The 22,236-nt window shown below is 50.8% G+C and overlaps 1 protein-coding gene across 7 annotated transcripts in view; it reads right to left on the reverse strand.

Annotated features, from left to right (window-relative positions):
- Nucleotides 1-22,236, reverse strand: part of UBN1 (ubinuclein 1) — a 129,449-nt gene that overhangs the window by 58,938 nt on the left and 48,275 nt on the right. For 4 of the 7 annotated variants that reach the window (XM_063935032.1, XM_063935030.1, XM_063935031.1 and 1 more), the window contains 7 exons: nt 21,541-21,663; nt 21,044-21,220; nt 20,735-20,785; nt 17,590-17,626; nt 16,495-17,493; nt 15,595-15,838; nt 14,774-14,869 (listed from right to left, as the gene is read on the reverse strand). In XM_063935032.1, coding sequence (XP_063791102.1) covers nt 14,774-14,869; nt 15,595-15,838; nt 16,495-17,493; nt 17,590-17,626; nt 20,735-20,785; nt 21,044-21,220; nt 21,541-21,663 — 1,727 coding nt within the window. The remainder of the gene's footprint in view (nt 1-14,773; nt 14,870-15,594; nt 15,839-16,494; nt 17,494-17,589; nt 17,627-20,734; nt 20,786-21,043; nt 21,221-21,540; nt 21,664-22,236) is intronic. The other 3 variants (XM_063935033.1, XM_063935034.1, XM_063935035.1) reach the window with 3 other exon arrangements.

Consider the following 22,236-nt stretch of genomic DNA (forward strand, 5'->3'; position numbering starts at 1 on the left):
AAGCAACAATTACGTACAAGTCTTGCAGAGTTTCCGCACTGGGACGGGCGCCCAGCATCTTCTACGGACTAGGAGAAATAGATTTACCGGTAGGTTTAAAATCTTATTTTCTCTTACGTCCTAGAGGATGCTGGGGACTCCGTAAGGACCATGGGGTTTATACCAAAGCATCCAATCAGGCGGGAGAGTGCGTATGACTCTGCAGCACCTACTGAGCAAACTCTAGGTCCTCATCAGCCAGGGTATCAAACTTGTAGAATTTAGCAAAAGTGTTTGACCCCGACCAAGTAGCTGCCCGGCAAAGTTGTAAAGCCGAGACGCCTCGGGAAGCCGCCCAAGAAGAGCCCACCTTCCTAGTGGAATGGGCCTTAACCGAATTTGGTACCGGCAATTCAGCCGTACAGCGAGCCTGCTGAATCGTATTACAGATCCAGCGAGCAATAGTCTGCTTCGAAGCAGGAGCGCCAATCTTATTGGCCGCATACAGGACAAACAGAGCCTCTGTTTTCCTAATTCTAGCCGTCCTGGCTACATAAATTTTTAAGGCCCTGACTACGTCCAGGGATCTGGAATCCTCCAGGTCACTTGTAGCCACAGGCACCACAATAGGTTGATTCATATGGAACGAAGAAACCACTTTAGGCAAAAATTGCGGACGTGTCCTCAATTCCGCTCGACCCACATGAAAAATCAAGTAGGGGCTCTTGTGTGACAAAGCCGCCAATTCTGACACTCGCCTTGCTGATGCTAAGGCCAACAACATGACCACCTTCCAGGTAAGAAATTTCAACTCAACGTTGTTAAGCGGTTCAAACCAGTGTGATTTTAGGAACTGCAACACCACGTTTAGGTCCCATGGTGCCACTGGAGGCACAAAAGGGGGCTGGATGTGCAGCACTCCCTTTACAAACGTCTGGACTTCTGGAAGAGAAGCCAACTCCTTCTGAAAGAAAATCGAGAGGGCCGAAATCTGTACCTTAACAGAGCCTAATTTCAGGCCCATGGGGGTCATTCCGAGTTGTTCGCTCGTTATTTTTTTCTCGCAACGGAGCGATTAGTCGCTAATGCGCATGCGCAATGTCCGCAGTGCGACTGCGCCAAGTAAATTTGCTATGCAGTTAGGTTTTTTACTCACGGAATTACGTGGTTTTTTCTTCGTTCTGGTGATCGTAATGTGATTGACAGGAAGTGGGTGTTTCTGGGCGGAAACTGGCCGTTTTATGGGTGTGTGTCAAAAAACGCTACCGTTTCTGGGAAAAACGCGGGAGTGGCTGGAGAAATGGAGGAGTGTCTGGGCGAACGCTGGGTGTTTTTGTGACGTCAAACGAGGAACGACAAGCACTGAACTGATCGCAGATGCCGAGTAAGTCTGGAGCTACTCAGAAACTGCTAAGAAGTGTCTATTCGCAATTCTGCTAATCTTTCGTTCGCAATTTTGATAAGCTAAGATTCACTCCCAGTAGGCGGCGGCTTAGCGTGTGCAAAGCTGCTAAAAGCAGCTTGCGAGCGAACAACTCGGAATGACCCCCCATATCCACTCCTGTCTGTAGAAAGTGGAGAAGACGACCTAGATGAAAATCTTCCGTAGGTGCATTCTTGGTCTCACACCAAGACACATACTTTCGCCAGATACGGTGATAATGTTTTATCGTCACCTCCTTCCTAGCCTTTATTAGAGTAGGGATGACCTCTTCCGGAATCCCCTTTTTTGCTAGGATTCGGCGTTCAACCGCCATGCCGTCAAACGTAACTGCGGTAAGTCTTGAAATACACAGGGCCCCTGCTGCAACAGGTCTTCCCTCAGAGGAAGAGGCCAGGGATCTCCTGTGAGCATCTCTTGTAGATCCGAGTACCAGGCCCTTCGAGGCCAGTCTGGGACAACGAGTATCGTCTGTACTCTTCTTCGTCTTATGATCCTCAACACTTTTGTGATGAGAGGAAGAGGAGGAAACACGTAGACCGATTTGAACACCCACGGTGTTACCAGAGCGTCTACTGCTACTGCCTGAGGGTCCCGAGACCTGGCGCAATACCTCCGAAGTTTTTTGTTGAGGCGTGACGCCATCATGTCTATTTGAGGAGTTCCCCAAAGACGTGTTACGTCTGCAAAGACTTCTTGATGAAGTCCCCACTCTCCTGGATGGAGATCGTGTCTGCTGAGGAAGTCTGCTTCCCAGTTGTCCACTCCCGGAATGAAGACAGCCGACAGAGCGCTTACATGATTTTCCGCCCAGCGAAGGATCCTTGTGGCTTCCGCCATCGCGACTCTGCTTCTTGTCCCGCCTTGGCGGTTCACATGAGCCACTGCTGTGACATTGTCTGAATCAGAACCGCTTGTCGAAGGCCGTTGTAAATGGCCCTGAGTTCCAACACATTGATGTGTAGACAAGACTCCTGGTCTGACCAAAGACCCTGAAAATTTTTTCCCTGTGTGACCGCTCCCCAACCTCGGAGGCTCGCGTCCGTGGTAACCAGGATCCAATCCTGAATTCCGAACCTGCGACCCTCCAGGAGGTGAGCACTTTGCAACCACCACAGGAGGGACACTCTGGTCCCTGGGGACAGAGTTATTTTCCGATGTAAGTGCAGATGGGACCCGGACCACTTGTCCAGAAGGTCCCATTGAAAAGTCCTTGCCTGGAACCTTCCGAAGGGAATGGCCTCGTAGGCCGCCACCATTTTCCCCAGAACTCGAGTGCATTGGTCAACTGACACCCTTTTCGGTTTTAGCAGGTCTCTGACCATGTTCTGGATGTCTTGGGCTTTCTCTATTGGGAGGAAGACCTTCATTTGTTCCGTATCCAGTATCATACCTAGGAACGGTAGTCGAGTTGTCGGAATCAACTGTGACTTCGGTAGACTTAGAATCCAACCGTGTTGCTGGAGCACTCTCAGAGAAAGCGCAACACTGCTCAGCAATTTCTCCCTTGATCTCGCTTTTATCAGGAGATCGTCCAAGTATGGGATAATTGTGACTCCATGCTTGCGCAGGACCACCATCATTTCCGCCATTATCTTGGTGAAAATCCTCGGGGCCGTGAAGAGTCCAAACGGCAACGTCTGAAATTGGTAATGACAATCCTGTACAGCGAATCTCAGGTATTCCTGATGGGGGGCATATATGGGGACATGAAGGTACGCATCCTTTATGTCCAGAAAATAAGAATTTACTCACCGGTAATTCTATTTCTCGTAGTCCGTAGTGGATGCTGGGGACTCCGTAAGTACCATGGGGAATAGACGGCTCCGCAGGAGACTGGGCACATCTAAGAAAGATTTAGGACTATCTGGTGTGCACTGGCTCCTCCCCCTATGACCCTCCTCCAAGCCTCAGTTAGGAACTGTGCCCGGAAGAGCTGACACAATAAGGAAGGATTTTTGAATCCCGGGTAAGAGTCATACCAGCCACACCAATCACACCATATAACACGTGATAGGAACCCCGGTTAACAGTATGATAACAAATGGAGCCTCTGAAGAGATGGCTCACAACAAAACCCGATTTTTGTAACAATAACTATGTACAGGTATTGCAGACAATCCGCACTTGGGATGGGCGCCCAGCATCCACTACGGACTACGAGAAATAGAATTACCGGTGAGTAAATTCTTATTTTCTCTGACGTCCTAGTGGATGCTGGGGACTCCGTAAGGACCATGGGAATTATACCAAAGCTCCCAAACGGGCGGGATTTGACTCTGCAGCACCGAATGAGAGAATTCCAGGTCCTCCTCAGTCAGGGTATCAAATTTGTAGAATTTTGCAAACGTGTTTGCCCCCGACCAAGTAGCTGCTCGGCAAAGTTGTAAAGCCGAGAACCCTCGGGCAGCCGCCCAAGATGAGCCCACCTTCCGTGTGGAATGGGCTTTTACAGATTTAGGCTGCGGTAAGCCTACCGCAGAATGCGCCAGCTGAATAGTGCTACAAATCCAGCGCGCAATAGACTGCTTAGAAGCAGGAGCACCCAGCTTAGCGGGTGCATACAGGATAAACAGCGAGTCAGTCTTTCTGACTCCAGCCGTCCTGGAAATATAAATTTTTAGGGCCCTGACTACGTCCAGCAACTTGGAATTCTCCAAGTCCCTAGTAGCCGCAGGCACCACAATAGGTTGGTTCAAGTGAAAAGCTGAGACCACCTTTGGGAGAAACTGAGGACGAGTCCTCAATTCTGCCCTGTTCATATGGAAAATCAGATAAGGGCTTTTACAAGACAAAGCCGCCAATTCTGAAACCCGCCTGGCCGACGCCAAGGCCAACAGCATGACCACTTTCCACGTGAGATATTTTAAATCCACAGTCTTAAGTGGTTCGAACCAATGTGATTTCAGGAATGCCAAAACCACATTGAGATCCCAAGGTGCCACTGGGGGCACAAAAGGAGGCTGAATATGCAGTACTCCTTTGACAAAAGTCTGAACTTCGGGTAGTGAAGCCAGTTCTTTTTGGAAGAAAATCGACAGAGCCGAAATCTGGACCTTTATGGACCCCAATTTGAGGCCCAACGTCACCCCTGCTTGCAGGAAGTGCAGGAATCGACCCAGTTGAAATTCCTCCGTCGGGGCCTTCATGGCCTCACACCAAGCAACATATTTTCGCCAAATGCGGTGATAATGTCTTGCGGTGACATCCTTCCTGGCTTTGATCAGGGTAGGGATGACTTCCTCCGGAATACCCTTTTCCTTCAGGATCCGGTGTTCAACCGCCATGCCGTCAAACGCAGCCGCGGTAAGTCTTGGAACAGACAGGGTCCCTGCTGCAGCAGGTCTTGTCTGAGCGGCAGAGGCCAAGGGTCCTCTGTAAGCATCTCTTGAAGTTCCGGGTACCAAGCTCTTCTTGGCCAATCCGGAACCACGAGTATGGTTTTCACTCCTCGCCTTCTTATTATTCTCAGTACCTTGGGTATGAGAGGTAGAGGAGGAAACACATAAACCGACTGGTACACCCATGGTGTCACTAGAGCGTCCACCGCTATCGCCTGAGGGTCTCTTGACCGGGCGCAATATCTTTTCAACTTCTTGTTGAGGCGGGACGCCATCATGTCTACCTGTGGTTTTTCCCACCGGTTGACCAGCATTTGGAAGACTTCTGGATGAAGTCCCCATTCTCCCGGGTGGAGGTCGTGCCTGCTGAGGAAGTCTGCTTCCCAGTTGTCCACTCCCGGAATGAACACTGCCGTCAGTGCTAACACATGATTCTCTGCCCATCTGAGAATCCTTGTGGCTTCTGCCATCGCCATCCTGCTTCTCGTGCCGCCCTGTCTGTTTACATGGGCGACCGCCGTGATGTTGTCTGACTGGATCAGTACCGGCTGGTTTTGAAGCAGGGGTCTTGCCTGGCTTAGGGCATTGTAAATGGCCCTTAGCTCCAGGATATTTATGTGAAGAGAAATCTCCTGATTTGACCACAGTCCTTGGAAATTTCTTCCCTTTGTGACTGCCCCCCAGCCCCGAAGGCTGGCATCCGTGGTCACCAGGACCCAGTCCTGTATTCCGAATCTGCGGCCCTCTAGTAGATGAGCCCTCTGCAGCCACCACAGCAGCGACACCCTGGTTCTGGCCGATAGGGTTATCCGCTGTTGCATCTGGAGATGGGACCCGGACCATTTGTCCAACAGGTCCCACTGGAACGTCCTTGCGTGGAACCTTCCGAATGGAATTGCTTCGTACGAAGCTACCATTTTTCCCAGGACTCGTGTGCATTGATGTACCGACACTTTTCCTGGTTTTAGGATGTCTCTGACCAGAGATGACAATTCCTCGGCTTTTTCCAGTGGAAGAAACACTCTTTTCTGGTCTGTGTCCAGAATCATTCCCAGGAACAGAAGACGTGTCGTCGGGACCAGCTGTGACTTTGGAATGTTTAGAATCCAGCCGTGCTGTTGTAGCACTTCCTGAGAAAGTGCCACCCCCACTATCAACTGTTCTTTGGACCTCGCCTTTATCAGGAGATCGTCCAAGTACGGGATAATTAAAACTCCCTTCTTGCGAAGGAGTATCATCATTTCGGCCATTACCTTGGTAAAGACCCTCGGTGCCGTGGATAACCCGAACGGCAGCGTCTGGAACTGATAGTGACAGTCCTGTACCACAAATCTGAGGTACTCCTGGTGCGGAGGGTAAATGGGGACATGCAGGTACGCATCCTTGATGTCCAGGGATACCATGTAATCCCCCTCCTCCAGGCTCGCAATAACCGCCCTGGGCGATTCCATCTTGAACTTGAACCTTTTGATATAAGTGTTCAAGGTTTTTAAATTTAAGATGGGTCTCACCGAACCGTCCGGTTTCGGTACCACAAACATTGTGGAGTAGTAACCCTTTCCTTGCTGAAGGAGGGGTACCTTGACGATCACTTTCTGTGAATACAGTTTTTGAATAGCCACCAACACTGCCTCCCTGGCAGAGGGAGTTGCCGGCAAGGCAGATTTTAGGAAACGGCGGGGGGGAGACGTCTCGAATTCCAGCCTGTACCCCTGAGATACTACTTGAAGGACCCAGGGATCCACTTGTGAGAGAGCCCACTGTGCGCTGAAAAACCTGAGACGTGCCCCCACCGTTCCCGATTCCGCCTGAGCAGCCCCAGCGTCATGCTGTGGACTTACCGGACGCAGGGGAGGACTTCTGCTCCTGGGAACTAGCTGTGTGCTGCAGCTTTCTCCCCTTTCCTCTGCCCCTCGGCAGAAAGGATGAGCCTCTAGCCCGCTTATTTTTCTGGGGCCGAAAGGACTGTACCTGATAATACGGTGCTTTCTTTTGCTGTGGGGTAGCCTGTGGCAAAAAAGTCGATTTCCCAGCAGTAGCTGTGGAAACGAGGTCTGAAAGACCTTCCCCAAAAAGTTCCACCCCTTTATAGGGTAAAACTTCCATGTGCCGCTTGGAGTCGGCATCACCTGACCATTGCCTAGTCCATAACCCCCGTCTGGCGGCAATGGACATAGCGCTTATTTTTGATGCCAGCCGGCAAATATCCCTCTGTGCATCACGCATGTATAAGACCGCGTCTTTTATATGGTCAATCGTTAGCAAAATATTGTCCCTATCCATGGGATCAATGTTTTCCGACAGGGAGTCTGACCACGCAGCAGCAGCACTGCACATCCAAGCTGATGCAATAGCGGGTCTCAATATAATGCCAGTGTGTGTGTATATAGCTTTTAGGGTACTTTCCAGCTTTCTATCAGCAGGTTCTTTTAGGGCGGCCGTATCCGGAGACGGTAGTGCCACCTTCATTGATAAGCGTGTCAATGCTTTATCTACCCTAGGGGGTGTTTCCCAGCGTGACCTATCCTCTGGCGGGAAAGGGTACGCAGCCATTAACCGTTTAGAAATGATCAATTTCTTATCTGGGGAAGTCCACGCTTCCTCACACACCTCATTTAATTAGTCAGATGCAGGAAAAACTACTGGTAGTTTTTTCTCACCAAACATAATACCCTTTTTTGTGGTACCTGGGGTATCATCAGAAATGTGTAAAACATTTTTCATAGCCTCAATCATATACCGGGTGGATCTATTGGAGGGTACACTCGTCTCATCATCGTCGACACTGGAGTCGGTATCCGTGTCGACATCTGTATCTGTCATCTGAGGTAGCGGGCGTTTTATAGCCCCTGATGACATTTGAGACGCTTGGACAGGCACAAGCTGAGTAGCCGGCTGTCCTATGTCGTCAAACCTTTTATGTAAGGAGCTGACACTGTCACGTAATTCCTTCCATAAGTCCATCCACACTGGTGTCGACCCCGCAGGGGGTGACATCACATTCACAGGCATTTGCTCCGCCTGCACATCATTATCCTCATCATACATGTCGACACAGCAGTACCGACACACAGCAGACACACAGGGAATGCTCTTACAGAGGACAGGACCCCACAAAGCCCTTTGGGGAGACAGAGGGAGAGTATGCCAGCACACACCAGGGCGCTATATAACACAGGGATATCACTATACAGAGTGTTTTCCCCTATAGCTGCCTAGAATATATATATATATATATATATATATATATATATATATATATATATATATATACTGCGCCTAAATTGTGCCCCCCCTCTCTTTTTTACCCTTTCTGTAGTGCAGGACTGCAGGGGAGAGCCAGGGAGCTTCCTTCCAGCGAAGCTGTGAGGGAATAATGGCGCCAGTGTGCTGAGGGAGTTGGCTCCGCCCCTTTTTCGGCGGGCTTTCTCCCGCTATTTTATCGTTTCTGGCAGGGGTTAATATACACCTATATAGCCTCTGGGGCTATATATGGTGTTAGTTTTGCCAGCCAAGGTGTTACTATTGCTGCTCAGGGCGCCCCCCCCCCAGCGCCCTGCACCCATCAGTGACCGCAGTGTGTGGTGTGCATGAGGAGCAATGGCGCACAGCTGCAGTGCTGTGCGCTACCTTGGAGAAGACAGAAGTCTTCAGCCGCCGATTTTCCGGACCACCTTCTTGTTTCTGGCTCTGTAAGGGGGACGGCGGCGCGGCTCCGGGAACGGACGACGAGGTCGGGTCCTGTGTTCGATCCCTCTGGAGCTAATGGTGTCCAGTAGCCTAAGAAGCCCAAGCTACCACCACTTAGGTAGGTTCGCTTCTTCTCCCCTTAGTCCCTCGATGCAGTGAGCCTGTTGCCAGCAGGTCTCACTGAAAATAAAAAACCTAAACTATACTTTCTTCTAGGAGCTCAGGAGAGCCCCTAGTGTGCATCCAGCTCAGCCGGGCACAGAAATCTAAGCTTGGAGGAGGGTCATAGGGGGGAGGAGCCAGTGCACACCAGATAGTCCTAAATCTTTCTTAGATGTGCCCAGTCTCCTGCGGAGCCGTCTATTCCCCATGGTCCTTACGGAGTCCCCAGCATCCACTAGGACGTCAGAGAAACACCATAAACTCCCCCTCCTCCATGTTGGCTATAATCGCCCTGAGAGATTCCATTTTGAATTTGAATCTTTTTATGTACAGGTTTAGGGATTTCAGATTTAAGATAGGTCTGACCGAACCGTCCGGTTTCGGGACCACAAATAGGGTTGAGTAGTAACCTCTTCCCTGCTGGTGCAGGGGAACCTTGATTATCACTTGCCGTGTACACAGCGTTTGAATTGCAGCTAACACTATATCCCTTTCCGATGTGGAAGCTGGTAGGGCCGATTTGAAAAATCGGCGCGGGGGCACCTCCTCGAATTCCAATTTGTAACCCTGGGAAACTATTTCCAACACCCAGGGATTCAGGTCCGAACTGACCCAGGCCTGACTGAAAAGTCGAAGACGTGCCCCCACCGGTGCGGACTCCCTCAGGGGAGCCCCAGCGTCATGCTGTGGGATTTGGAGCAGCCGGGGAGGACTTTTGTTCCTGGGCACCTGTCGAAGCAGGTGCTCTCTTGCCTCTGCCCTTACCTCTGGCGAGGAAAGAGGATCCCCGACCTCTTTTGGACTTGTGCGACCAAAAGGACTGCATCTGATAGGGTGTTACTTTCTTTTGCTGTTGGGGAATATATGGTAAAAAATTTGATTTACCTGCTGTAGCTGTGGAAACCAGGTCCGTCAGCCCATCCCCAAACAATACATCACCCTTATAGGGTAGTACTTCCATATGTTTTTTGGAATCCGCATCACCCGTCCATTGGCGAGTCCATAAGGATCTTCTCCCTGAGACAGACATGGCATTGGCCCTAGAAGCTAGCAATCCAATGTCCCTTTGAGCATCCCTCATAAATAAGACTGCGTCTTTAATATGGGCTAGAGTTAGGAATATAGTATCCTTATCCATATTATCAAATTGATCTGTCAGCTCATCTGTCCAAGCTGCAATTGCGCTACACACCCATGCCGACGCAATTGTCGGTCTTAGCACAGCACCTGTATAAGAATAAATACACTTTAAGGTAGTTTCTTGCCTGCGATCTGCAGGGTCCTTAAGGGCTGCTGTGTCACGAGACGGTAGCGCCACTTTCTTGGACAAGCGCGTCAGGGCCTTGTCCACAGTGGGGGGGTGATTCCCAAATCTCCCTGTCCTGCTTAGGGAATGGGTATGCCATATAAATTCTTTTGGGGATCTGCGGTCTCTTATCCGGAGTCTCCCAAGCTTTTCCAAAGAATTCATTTAATTCATGAGATGTGGGAAAGTTAATAATCTGTTTCTTTTCCTTAAACATGTGTACCCTTATGTCGGGGACCGAGGGTTCATCCACAATATGCAACACATCCCTTATTGCCACAATCATACACTGAATGGTTTTAGTCACCCTAGGGTGCAATTTTACTTCGTCATAGTCGACACTGGAATCAGAATCCGTGTCGGTAGTAGTGTCTTGTGTTAAGGGACGCTTTTGAGACCCCGACGGGCCCTGTGAGTCGGTCCAATCCGAGGATTGACCCCCTGATGTCCCCCCTATTTCAGCCTTATCAAGCCTTTTATGTAAAGATGCCACACTTGCATTCAACATATGCCACATGTCCATCCAATCTGGAGTCAGCACAACCGACGGGGGGACACCACTCATTTGCTCCACCTCCTCCTTGGAGAAGCCTTCCGCCTCAGACATGTCGACACACACGTACCGACACCCCACACACAGGGATTAACCTATAAGGGGACAAAACCCCAACCAGGCCCTAAGGAGAGACAGAGAGAGAGTATGCCAGCACACACCAGCACTTAAAAACACTGGAAAAATATGTCCAGATAGCGCTTTTCTATATATAATATGCCAATTCCCACTCACTGCGTCGCTAATGTGCCGACCTCCTCTTTTTTCCAGCCTGTGAAGTTCAGCAGGGCAGAGACCAGGGAGCCAGCGTTTTCCTCATGCAGCTTCTGTGGAGAAAATGGTGCTGGTTAGTGCTGAGGATCAAGCCCCGCCCACCCGACGGCGGGCTTCGGTCCCAGTGATTTTTCAATAAAAATGGCGGGGGATCATAGATTTACTGCCTCCGCAGCCTAATCAAACTGTATTTGCCCAAATGTGAGGTTTATTGCTGCCCAGGGCGCCCCCCCCTGCGCCCTGCACCCTTCAGTGCTGCTCTGTGTGTGTGTGACTGGGAGCAATGGCGTTACCTCATGAAGATCGGAGGTCTTCTGCCTTCTCTATCCGGCTTCTATCTTCGGCATCTGTGAGGAGGACGGCGGCGCGGCTCCGGGACGAACCCCAGGTGAGACCTGTGTTCCGACTCCCTCTGGAGCTAATGGTGTCCAGTAGCCTTAGAAGCAGTGCCCAACTTGACAAGCCAGCTCTGCTCCTCTCTCCTCGGTCCCACGATGCAGGGAGCCTGTTGCCAACAGGACTCCCTGAAAATAAAAAACCTAACAAAATTCTTCTTCAACAGAAAACTCTGGAGAGCTCTCTGCAGTGCACCCATTCTCCTCTGGGCACAAGATCTAACTGAGGTCTGGAGGAGGGGCATAGAGGGAGGAGCCAGTGCACACCCATAGTCAAAGTTCTTTTTAGGTGCCCTATCTCCTGCGGAGCCCGGCTATACCCCATGGTCCTTACGGAGTCCCCAGCATCCTCTAGGACGTAAGAGAAATTAATGTTTACCCAGCAGCGCTGTTTTATGTATCTGCGCCAATTATGTGGCCCCCCTCTACTTTAAAACCCTCTGTCACCGTGTGTCAAGCAGGGGAGAGTCCGGTGAGCTTTCTCTCAGCGGTGCTGTGGAGAAAAATGGCGCTGGTGAGTGCTTAGGGAGAAGCCCCGCCCCCTCGGCGGCAGACTTCTGTCCCGCTCAATTTTTTCAATACATGGCGGGGGCTCTTTTTATACATGTACAGTGCCCAGCTGTACATGTATATATACATCTGTACCATAAGAGAGGTTTATATTGCTGCTCAGGGCGCCTCCCCCTGCGCCCTTACAGTGACCGGAGTGTGTGAGGTGAAGGGGAGCAATGGCGCACAGCTGCAGTGCTGTGCGTTACCTCAGTGAAGATCCAAGTGTCTTCTGCCGCCTCAGATGGGTCTTTTCCTCACATACTCACCCGGCTTCTTTCTTCCGGCTCTGCGAGGAGGACGGCGGAGCGGCTCTGGGATGGACGGCGAGGGTGAGACCTGCGTACCGATCCCTCTGGAGCTAATGGTGTCCAGTAGCCTAAGAAACAGAGCCCTGAACTCAGAGAAGTGGGTCTGTTTCTCTCTCCTCAGTCCCTCGATGCAGGGAGTCTGTTGCCAGCAGAGCTCCCTGAAAATAATAAACCTAACATAAATGCTTTCTTACAGGAAACTCAGGAGAGCTCCTGAAATGCACCCAGTCTCCACTGGGCACAGTATCAAACTGAGGTCTGGAGGAGGGGCATAGAGGGAGGAGCCAGTGCACACCCAGAGTCAAAGTATTTTTTAAAGTGCCCATGTCTCCTGCGGAGCCCGTCTATCCCCATGGTCCTTACGGAGTCCCAGCATCCTCTAGGACGTTAGAGAAATACAGGGTGAGACAAAACCGCCCCCCAGATTTTAAAGGTTAACAAAAAAGGCCTGGTAAATGCTATTCAAGCTGTTAGTACATAATCTAAAAGTGCATGGAATACAATTTATTTTCAATTGGTTTTGAATAGGATATGGTCATTTCTCTTACATCCATAGGGGATACTGGGATGTTACTTTAGTACGCACTACGAGAAAAGGATTTACCGGTAGGTATTTAAAATTCTATTTTCTTGGCATATAGCAGCCTTCTTCAGTTCCTTAATGGTTCTTGGTGGATGTTTATAGACCTCAGCTTTCAGCCCTGACCACTGGGATAGAAATTTTCTTCCTAAAATGTCCTGCATTTCCCAGATTCTCAGAAGGCTCCTGCATGTAGTCAACCAACGTCATCAATTCTGATCTTGGCCTTGAACTACTGCAGCCCTTCTAAAAGGTGCTCCAACAACTTTCCCAGTGCTCGGTAACCCAGACTGATGCAGACATGGGTCTAAGGTTCCAGCAGCAATAGAGATTTTAAAAGTACTTATCTTCTATCTGAGTCTTCTTTGAGAGTGAATGCATTGAGAATAGGAATCGTTGTGACCCAAACATTTAACAGGAGCATCCAACTTAAGCAGAGGCTCCCATTAGTCCCTATCTTCTTCCAGGAAAATATCAAAGGACTTCAGTCTGTGTGAGACACTGAAAATAGTCTGGTTTGGTCCCCGACTCACAAAGCAAATATTCCAGGTGAGGAGAGGATGAGAAAGAAACAGACGCTTTCTTCTTCTTCCTTTTGGACAATAGTAAGTCTGTAGAAACAGGCTCCACACTCTCATCAGAGTGAAGGGTCTGTCACAGAGCCCACACTAAAGGGCCCTACACACTGGCCGACATGACTGCACGATATGAATGATCTCGTTCATTAATGAACGAGATAACGTTCATATCGTGCAGTGTGTAGGCTCCAGCGATGAACGATGCGCGGCCCCGCGCTCGCTCATCGCTGGTCCCCCGTCGGCTGTACATGCAGGCCAATATGGACGATCTCGTCCATATTTGCCTGCACTTCAATGCAGCCGGGTGACGGGGGGAGTGAAGAAACTTCACTCCCCCAGTCACTGCCCTCCCGCCGCCGGGTCGCCCATATCCGTCGTCGGGCAGCTCGGCGGCGGATCGGCCAGTGTGTAGGGCATATAAGTCTTCTATCCCTTGTTTTCTGTAAGTGTGTGAAGTTCCGATTGATCCGGGAAAAGGAGAATTACTAATTTTGCCATGCTCTACTGTGTAACTAGAGTGGCAGCAGTATATGATTAGTATGCTGCTAGGGGATAGGGCTTTGTATGTGGCTAGTGGTTGGGGAGGGGCATTGGATACGGCTATTGGATGGGGTATTGGAATACGACTAGCAGATAGTGGTGGGGCTTTGGAATGTGGCTAGTAGATACAGTGGGGAATGCTGCTAGCAGATAGGGGTGGGGCTATGGAATGCAGCTAACAGACAGGGGTGATGGCTTTGGAATGCGACTAGCAGATAGGGGTGGGGCTTTGGAATGCGACTAGCAGATAGGGGTGTGGCTATGGAATGCTGCTAGCAGATAGGGGTGGGGCTTTGGAATGTGCCTAGTAGATAGTGGGGAATGCTGCTAGCACACAGGTTCTCAAACTCGGTCCTCAGGACCCCACACAGTGCATGTTTTGCAGGTCTCCTCACAGAATCGCAAGTGAAATAATTAGCTCCACCTGTGGACCTTTTAAATTGTGTCTGTGAGTAATTAATACACCTGTGCACCTGCTGGGTTACCTGCAAAACATGCACTGTGTGGGGTCCTGAGGACCGAGTTTGAGAACCACTGTGCTAGCAGATAGGGGTGGGGCTTTGGAATGAGACTAGCAGATAGGGGTGGGACTATGGAATGCAGCTAACAGACAGGGGTGGGGCTTTGGAATGCAGCTAGCAGACGCGGTGGGGCTATGGATGCAGCTAGCAGACGCAGTGGGGCTATGGATGCAGCTAGCAGACGCAGTGGGGCTATGGATGCAGCTAGCAGACGCAGTGGGGCTATGGATGCAGCTAGCAGACGCAGTGGGGCTATGGATGCAGCTAGCAGACGCAGTGGGGCTATGGATGCAGCTAGCAGACGCAGTGGGGCTATGGATGCAGCTAGCATATGGGGGGGGCCTTTGGAATGCGGCTACTCAGATCTACATCATTAATTATTTTTTCTCCTTTCAAGTTTATCTTTTATAAGACATGCATTTGTTGCATTTACATTAAGGCTAAGAAATAAAAAAACAAACAAAAAAAACACTGTTTTGTTTCAGCTGGCTAACAGCAGTAGCATTATAAATGAAACCTCTGTTGTATTATATGTCTGGCAGATGGACTGTTACCCGTCTGTGCTGGCTGCATGTGTCCGGACAGGGCTGGGTGGGCAATCTGGCTGGAATGATGACCTGTATTTGCACGCAGACCACTCACGAGGAGATCTGGAGAGAGAGAGAGAGAGAGGAATGGGGGGGGGGGGGGTGTCATCTTCACATCCTGACACCTAGAACATACAGATGTGTTTCATGCACCAAGCGTCAATGCGCTATATGGTGAGCAGCGCCAGATGGCGTAGCATCTCTTTCACATATCAAATGAATAAGTGCAGTCTCGTGAAGCAAGTAACTTTGTGTTTGGAACAAACCATGTTGCAATGCAAAGGGAATACATTTAGAATTTTTTTGGTGCAGGTTAAATACTGGCTGCTTTTGCATGTAGCCCACAAATGTTAGGCAGCTTTATTCTTACACTGCAATCTAGATTTCAGCATGGACACCTCCCACCCAAATCTAACTCTCTCTGCACATGTTACATCTGCCCCACCTGCAGTGCAGCATAGTTTTGCCCAGGTGCACAGTTTCTTGCTTTTTTTGCTTTACTTCCAAATCAGAATCAGGCTCCTGGAGCACAGAGAAGGGCTGAATGTCGTGAGTGCAGCAATAGTGTATGAGGGGGAGGCAATCAAGTTGCCAGCTGCCGGGATCCCGACACCCGGTGCAATACTGGTGGAGAAGAGTTAGTAATATATAAATATATTTTTTAAGTGGAAAACATCACATTTTATAGAATAAGACGTCTGCTTCCTGGGGGTCTCACATATATATCCCCCTCATTCTTTCCACAGGGCTATTTATGATGCCCACTTATTCCGATCAGCAGAACTTACTCCGTTGCAATCCGTGGTTAAAAGTGCCTGGGGCTGGTCCGGTGACGACAGCATCTTTTGAATTTGCAGTCTTTGGGGTGGGAACGTTGGTGTAGGATGAGACGTGCAGAGGAAGAGAGTGCATAGAGGACAGGAGGTCCAAGGTTCCAGGGAGCTTCCCACCATTGGGTTTGTAAGAGGGAGTCACCACGATCAGTGAAGGGGAGCTGTTGAGTAGTCCGGATCCTGTGCTGCCTTTTTGGGACTGCGAAAGAGGAAGATAAGGCAAAATACACTATTAATATACAATAAAAGCAGTTTTAAGTCGTTCATGATGAAGCATATAAGGTATTTACGAGAGATTCTAAATTGTACACATCGGAGTTGTCTGCGACAGTTGAATGGGCGTTACTAGGCAACCACTGGGTGGCAGCAGGACGTTTGCAGGCGTGTTATCAGGGTATGCACAGTACACGCCAAATTTCTGTGCAACTCATACACCTATCATGGGGTGGAGGTAAGTGCAGCTGATGGTGGTGATCACTGCTGGGGGGCAGTTGCAATGTGAGGAGTACGACATACGGGCAGATAGCTCGATAAGAACAGTGGGGCAGATTTATTAAGCTAACTGCCATGTCACAGATTGGGTTTGAAAAATGACAGTTAGGAGCTGATTGGCTGGTACTTTATCACCTTCCTCTTTATCACTTCATCAAGCTTAATAAATCTGCCCCTGAATCCAGTGTAAGCATCTGGAATTGTAACTGAGGTTTGACCCCTTACTGTACAATGGAAAGTATAGTTACGGCTATAGTAGATGAGTACTGTAAACAGGCCGTGTATTTGTCACATAATCACATTATTCGCTACACTATATACCTATGCTGTGCCTCCGCCAAACAGGTCACATGGTGCACTTACATTGGGAGGGGGCACGGGGGTTCCTCCCGTGACAATGGAGGAAGTGAGCAGTTTGGCCACTCCAAACCCCCCAGAGTCTTGTGGTGCCATCAGGGTCAGCCTGTGAGGATTGTGAGGGTGCTTCTTGGCAGGAATGGTGATGGGATTACGATTGAGAGATGGGTTCAGAGAGGCTGCATTATTCCCTGAGTTACTGTGCAGAGGAACCGCCAGTCTTGGCACCGGTGGTCTGTAGACTTGTGCCGTGACAGTACCGCCATTGCTGGGGTGCTTGCCGACAAAACTTGGGGATATTATGGACTTGTGTTTGCTGCCTGCAGAAGATGCTGGAGGGGTTAACACCTGTGGTTTAGAAGATTTGGTTTGGGGGGCAATAGGCCGTTGCGTAGGTGAGGGTGTGGGCACTTTGGGACCCCCACTTTGAATAGTATGTGTTATGCTCCCCTTGCTGTATTGGGTGTCCATTTGGTAGAGCTTCACAGAGGGCTGAAGAGATGGACTTGTGATCTGGGAAGTCTTTATCAGCCCATGTGGGTATTGAGGCACCTGCTTATGCCTGACTTCAGGCATAGGCTTCGGGCTGTGAGCTGGCAACTTCTTCTCCAGGCCTAAAACTGAAGGCTGTTCCACAAACACTGCTCGTAGTGGTGGGGGTGGCTGGGAACTGGTGGCTACAGATACAGAAGGACATGGCTTCTTTCTGTCCTCCACTACTGTTGTTTTCTCGGCAGCAGGCGCTGATTTGGGGGCAGTAAAGTCAAAGGAGATGCCAGATGTTCGGGTAGCCAGGGCGGTCAGGTGCTCCGACACGGCATCCAGGGAAGGCGGATGGAGGATCAGATCTCCATCCAGAGAGTTATCCTGGGTGTAGGTAGACACCGGAGATCCTCCAGAGGAAGGAACTAAACTGTCTTTGGCTGAAACAGGAGTGGTGACCGCAGCGCCCGACGTCTCCACGGGGCTGGGAGAGACATTTTTATCAGGCTTGTTAGAAGACTCCTACAACAAAAAAAATAGAAAAGAAAGAAATACAGGTTATATGATGGTATTGTAAAAGGCCTAGAGAAAAAAAAAAGAACAAGCCTGTTATATTACCTTTGCTTTTGGAGGGGTTGGTGCTTTGTTCTTTGCCCTGGTAATAGAAAAAATAAATGACACCAAAATAGAAACACATTCACACTAGAAAGAGGAGATCCCTTTACTGCCGACTAACAGGTGACACTATGCCCAGTACCGCTGGCCAGCTGGTCACACTATGCCCACTACCGCTGGCCACACTATGCCCACTACCGCTGGCCAGCAGGTGACACTATGCCCACTACCGCTGGCCAGCTGGTCACACTATGCCCAGTACCGCTGGCCAGCTGGTCACACTATGCCCAGTACCGCTGGCCAGCTGGTCACACTATGCCCAGTACCGCTGGCCAGCTGGTCACACTATGCCCAGTACCGCTGGCCAGCTGGTCACACTATGCCCAGTACCGCTGGCCAGCTGGTCACACTATGCCCACTACCGCTGACCACACTATGCCCACTACCGCTGACCACACTATGCCCACTACCACTGGCCAGCTGGTGGCACTATGTCCACTACCGCTGGCCACACTATGCCCACTGCCGCTGGCCAGCTGGTGACACTACGCCCACTACTGTTTGCCAGCTGGTCACACTATGCCCACTACCGCTGGCCAGCAGATGACACTATGCCCACTACCGCCGGCCAGCTAGTCACACTATACCCACTACCGCCGGCCAGCAGGTGACACTATGCCCACTACCGCTGGCCACACTATGCCCACTACCGCTGGCCAGCTGGTGAAGCTATGCCCACTACCGCCGGCCAGCTAGTCACACTATACCCACTATCGCCGGCCAGCAGGTGACGTTATGCCCACTACCGCTGGGCAGCTGGTGACACTATGCCCACTACCGCTGGCCAGCTGCTGACTCTATGCCCACTACCGCCGGACAGCAGGTGACACTATGCCCACTACCGCCGGACAGCTGGTCACACTATACCAACTACCGCCAGCCAGCAGGTGACGCTATGCCCACTACCGCTGGCCACACTATGCCCACTACCACTGGCCAGCTGGTGACACTATGCCCACTACCGCTGGCCACACTATGCCCACTGCCGCTGGACAGCTGGTGACACTATGCCCACTATCGTTTGCCAGCTGGTCACACTGTGCCCACTACTGCTCGCCAGCTGGTCACACTATGCCCACTACCGCCGGCCAGCTGCTGACTCTATGCCCACTACCGCCGGACAGCAGGTGACTCTATGCCCACTACCGCCGGACAACAGGTGACTCTATGCCCACTACCGCCGGACAGCAGGTGACTATGCCCACTACCGCCGGACAGCAGGTGACTCTATGCCCACTACCGCCGGACAGCAGGTGACTCTATGCCCACTACCGCCGGACAGCAGGTGACTCTATGCCCACTACCGCCGGCCAGCAGGTGACTATGCCCACTACCGCCGGCCAGCAGATGACTCTATGCCCACTACCGCCGGACAGCAGGTGACACTATGCCCACTACCGCCGGACAGCTGGTCACACTATACCAACTACCGCCAGCCAGCAGGTGACGCTATGCCCACTACCGCTGGCCACACTATGCCCACTACCACTGGCCAGCTGGTGACACTATGCCCACTACCGCTGGCCACACTATGCCCACTGCCGCTGGACAGCTGGTGACACTATGCCCACTATCGTTTGCCAGCTGGTCACACTGTGCCCACTACTGCTCGCCAGCTGGTCACACTATGCCCACTACAGCTGGCCACACTATGCCCACTACCGATGGCCAGCAGGTGACACTATGCCCACTACCGCCGGCCAGCTGGTCATGCTATGCCCACTACCGCCGGCCAGCTGGTGACGCTATGCCCACTACCGCCGGCCAGCTGGTGATGCTATGCCCACTACCGCCGGCCAGCTGGTGACGCTATGCCCACTACCGCCGGCCAGCTGGTGACGCTATGCCCACTACCGCCGGCCAGCTGGTGACTATGCCCACTACCGCCGGCCAGCAGGTGACAATATGCCCACTACCGCAGGCCAGTGGGTCAAACTATGCCCACTACCGCCGGCCAGCAGGTGACACTATGCCCATTACCGATGGCCAGCAGGTGACCCTATGCCCACTAACGTCTGCCAGAAGGTGAAACTGTGCTCACTGCCGCCGGACAGCAGCCAGGTTACATTATAGCCCACTAACACTATGGCCACTACCACCACCAGGTGACACAATGCCTACTGCCGCCAGCCAGCAGCCAGATGATACTATGGTCACTACCGCTGGCCAGCTGGTCACACTATGCCCACTACCGCTGGCCAGCTGGTCACACTATGCCCACTACCGCTGGCCAGCTGGTCACACTATGCCCACTACGATGGCCAGCAGGTGCCACTATGCCCACTACCGCTAGTGACACTATGCCCACTAACGCCTGTCAGAAGGTGAGACTGTGCTCACTGCCGCCGGACAGCAGCCAGGTTACACTATAGCCCACTAACACTACGGCCACTACCACCACCAGGTGACACAATGCCTACTGCCGCCAGCCAGTAGCAGGTGACACTATGGTCACTACGGCCAGCCAGTAGTAGGTGACACTATGGCCACTGCCCACTTGGTAGGACAATACTTTGTAGTACTCTTCTTAATAAACAAAGCAACAGCAAGAAAAAAAAAGTAATGCTTAGTGATGTTTTGATCTATCACACACACACAAAAATGACATCAATTACTAGTGTGCTACAAGAAAATGGCCACCGCTCTCCTACTCTGTGGTCAGATCTTGATCTTATCGCCACTCAGCAAGCACAGCAGCTGCTTGTAGAATGGGCATTCCCAACCGCAGCCCTCAAGGCACACTAACTGTCCAGGTTTTAGTGATATCCAGGCTTGAGCACAGGTGACTTAATCAGTACCTCAGTTATTCTGATGTAACTATCTGTGCTGAAGCCTGGCTATCACTGAGGCCTGCACTGTTGGGGTGCCTGTTGTAGAAGATGTGAGAGGTTTCTGAGAAAGTGGGGAAAGTAATGCTGATGCATCATACTGGCTATTACCTATACAGAGTTGGGGCAGTTATGACTTAATAGACTTTACTAAGAACCAGTAAGGTCACACAAGATGGCTGCTTCCACCGTGTGCAGACACTGGATATAGGAGCATTATTGTGGCAAAGTAAAATGTGGTGGGAGAAAGCCATACTTACATCACGGAGCTCAGCTGTGGGTACAAACGTCTGCTCTCTTTATACAGAGTCCTGCAGAGAAAACAAGTACATAGACACCCATCTGATCAGTGGCTGTACGTATGCGGATGGTGGGGAGAGGAATGTTACTCCGGTGAGAACACTGCCCATGCATTTACAGACAGCAAGAAGAAGGAGCTGCAAAGGTGTATATATATATATATATATATTCAAGCACGCTGCAGAATTTAGAGTTAGTGGTCCTGGAAGAGGACTGTTTTTAATAATCACTTAAGAATTTAGCAGATGTTTTACCCTGTATATACTTACCGGGCCTGCATCCAGCCCCGGGGCCACAGGGGTTTCACCTCCACATCCAGAAAGGTTTTGAAATAATCCTCCAGGCTTGGCACACAGCTCCCCTCCTTTTCACACAACTCCACCTTTACACGCACTAGGTGGCACAGGAGCTGCCTGCAGAGACAGCATAGGGTGCAGGGAAAGCGGCTGGTGAACATTACATAAAACATTTATTATATCCCTGATTGGTGGCATCCACTGAGACCCTTGTTTTATCTAATCCTACACTCCCCTAATATCTGCCAAGCTCCTCTCTGGACCCTGGCACCCATCAAGCCACCCAACACAGAGCCCCCCCTCCCGACCACTGGCACCAACCAAGCCCTTCGCTGACCCCGTCACCCACTGAGGATCTCCCTTGCTCCTGCACCCATCAAGCGCTTCCCTAACCGCCCCTTAACCTATTCCGAGGGGTCTGCCCACTGAATCCCCCTCCCTCTCCCCTGGTAGTCATTGAGCCCATTCACCTGATCTCATCATTCCACTGAAACTTTTTCCGTGGGCCAGCTGCTTTCTTGCTGCTCTTGTCCTCTTCCTCCTCCTCCTCGGAAAGCATCTTCTGCTCCTTCTCCTTGTCTTCTGCCAGTATCCTGGCGGAAACAGAGTGAAACGTGAAAATTTCAGTACAGTGATCTTTGTTTTCTGTGGCTTTTCCAGGCATCTATCCTACCCGATCTTGAGCCTAATTCTGAGTTGATCGCAGCAGCAAGTTTGTTATCAATTGGGCAAAACCATGTGCACTGCAGGGGGGGCAGATATAACATGTGCAGAGAGAGTTAGATTTGGGTGGGGTGTATTCAAACTGAAATCTAAATTGCAGTGTAAAAATAAAGCAGCCAATATTTACCTTGCACAGAAACTAAATAACCCACCCAAATCTAACTCTCTCTGCAAATGTTATATCTGCCCCACCTGCAGTGCACATGGGCCCTCATTCCGAGTTGCTCGCTCGCAAGCTGCTTTTAGCAGCTTTGCACACGCTAAGCCGCCGCCTACTGGGAGTGAATCTTAGCATAGTAAAATTGCGAACGAAAGATTAGTAGAATTGCGAATAGACACTTCTTAGCAGTTTCTGAGTAGCTCCACACTTACTCGGCATCTGCGATCAGTTCAGTCAGTTTCGTTCCTGGTTTGACGTCACAAACACACCCAGCGTTCGCCCA

The sequence above is a fragment of the Pseudophryne corroboree genome, chromosome 7, assembly GCF_028390025.1.
Source record: "Pseudophryne corroboree isolate aPseCor3 chromosome 7, aPseCor3.hap2, whole genome shotgun sequence".
Lineage (NCBI taxonomy): Eukaryota > Metazoa > Chordata > Amphibia > Anura > Myobatrachidae > Pseudophryne > Pseudophryne corroboree.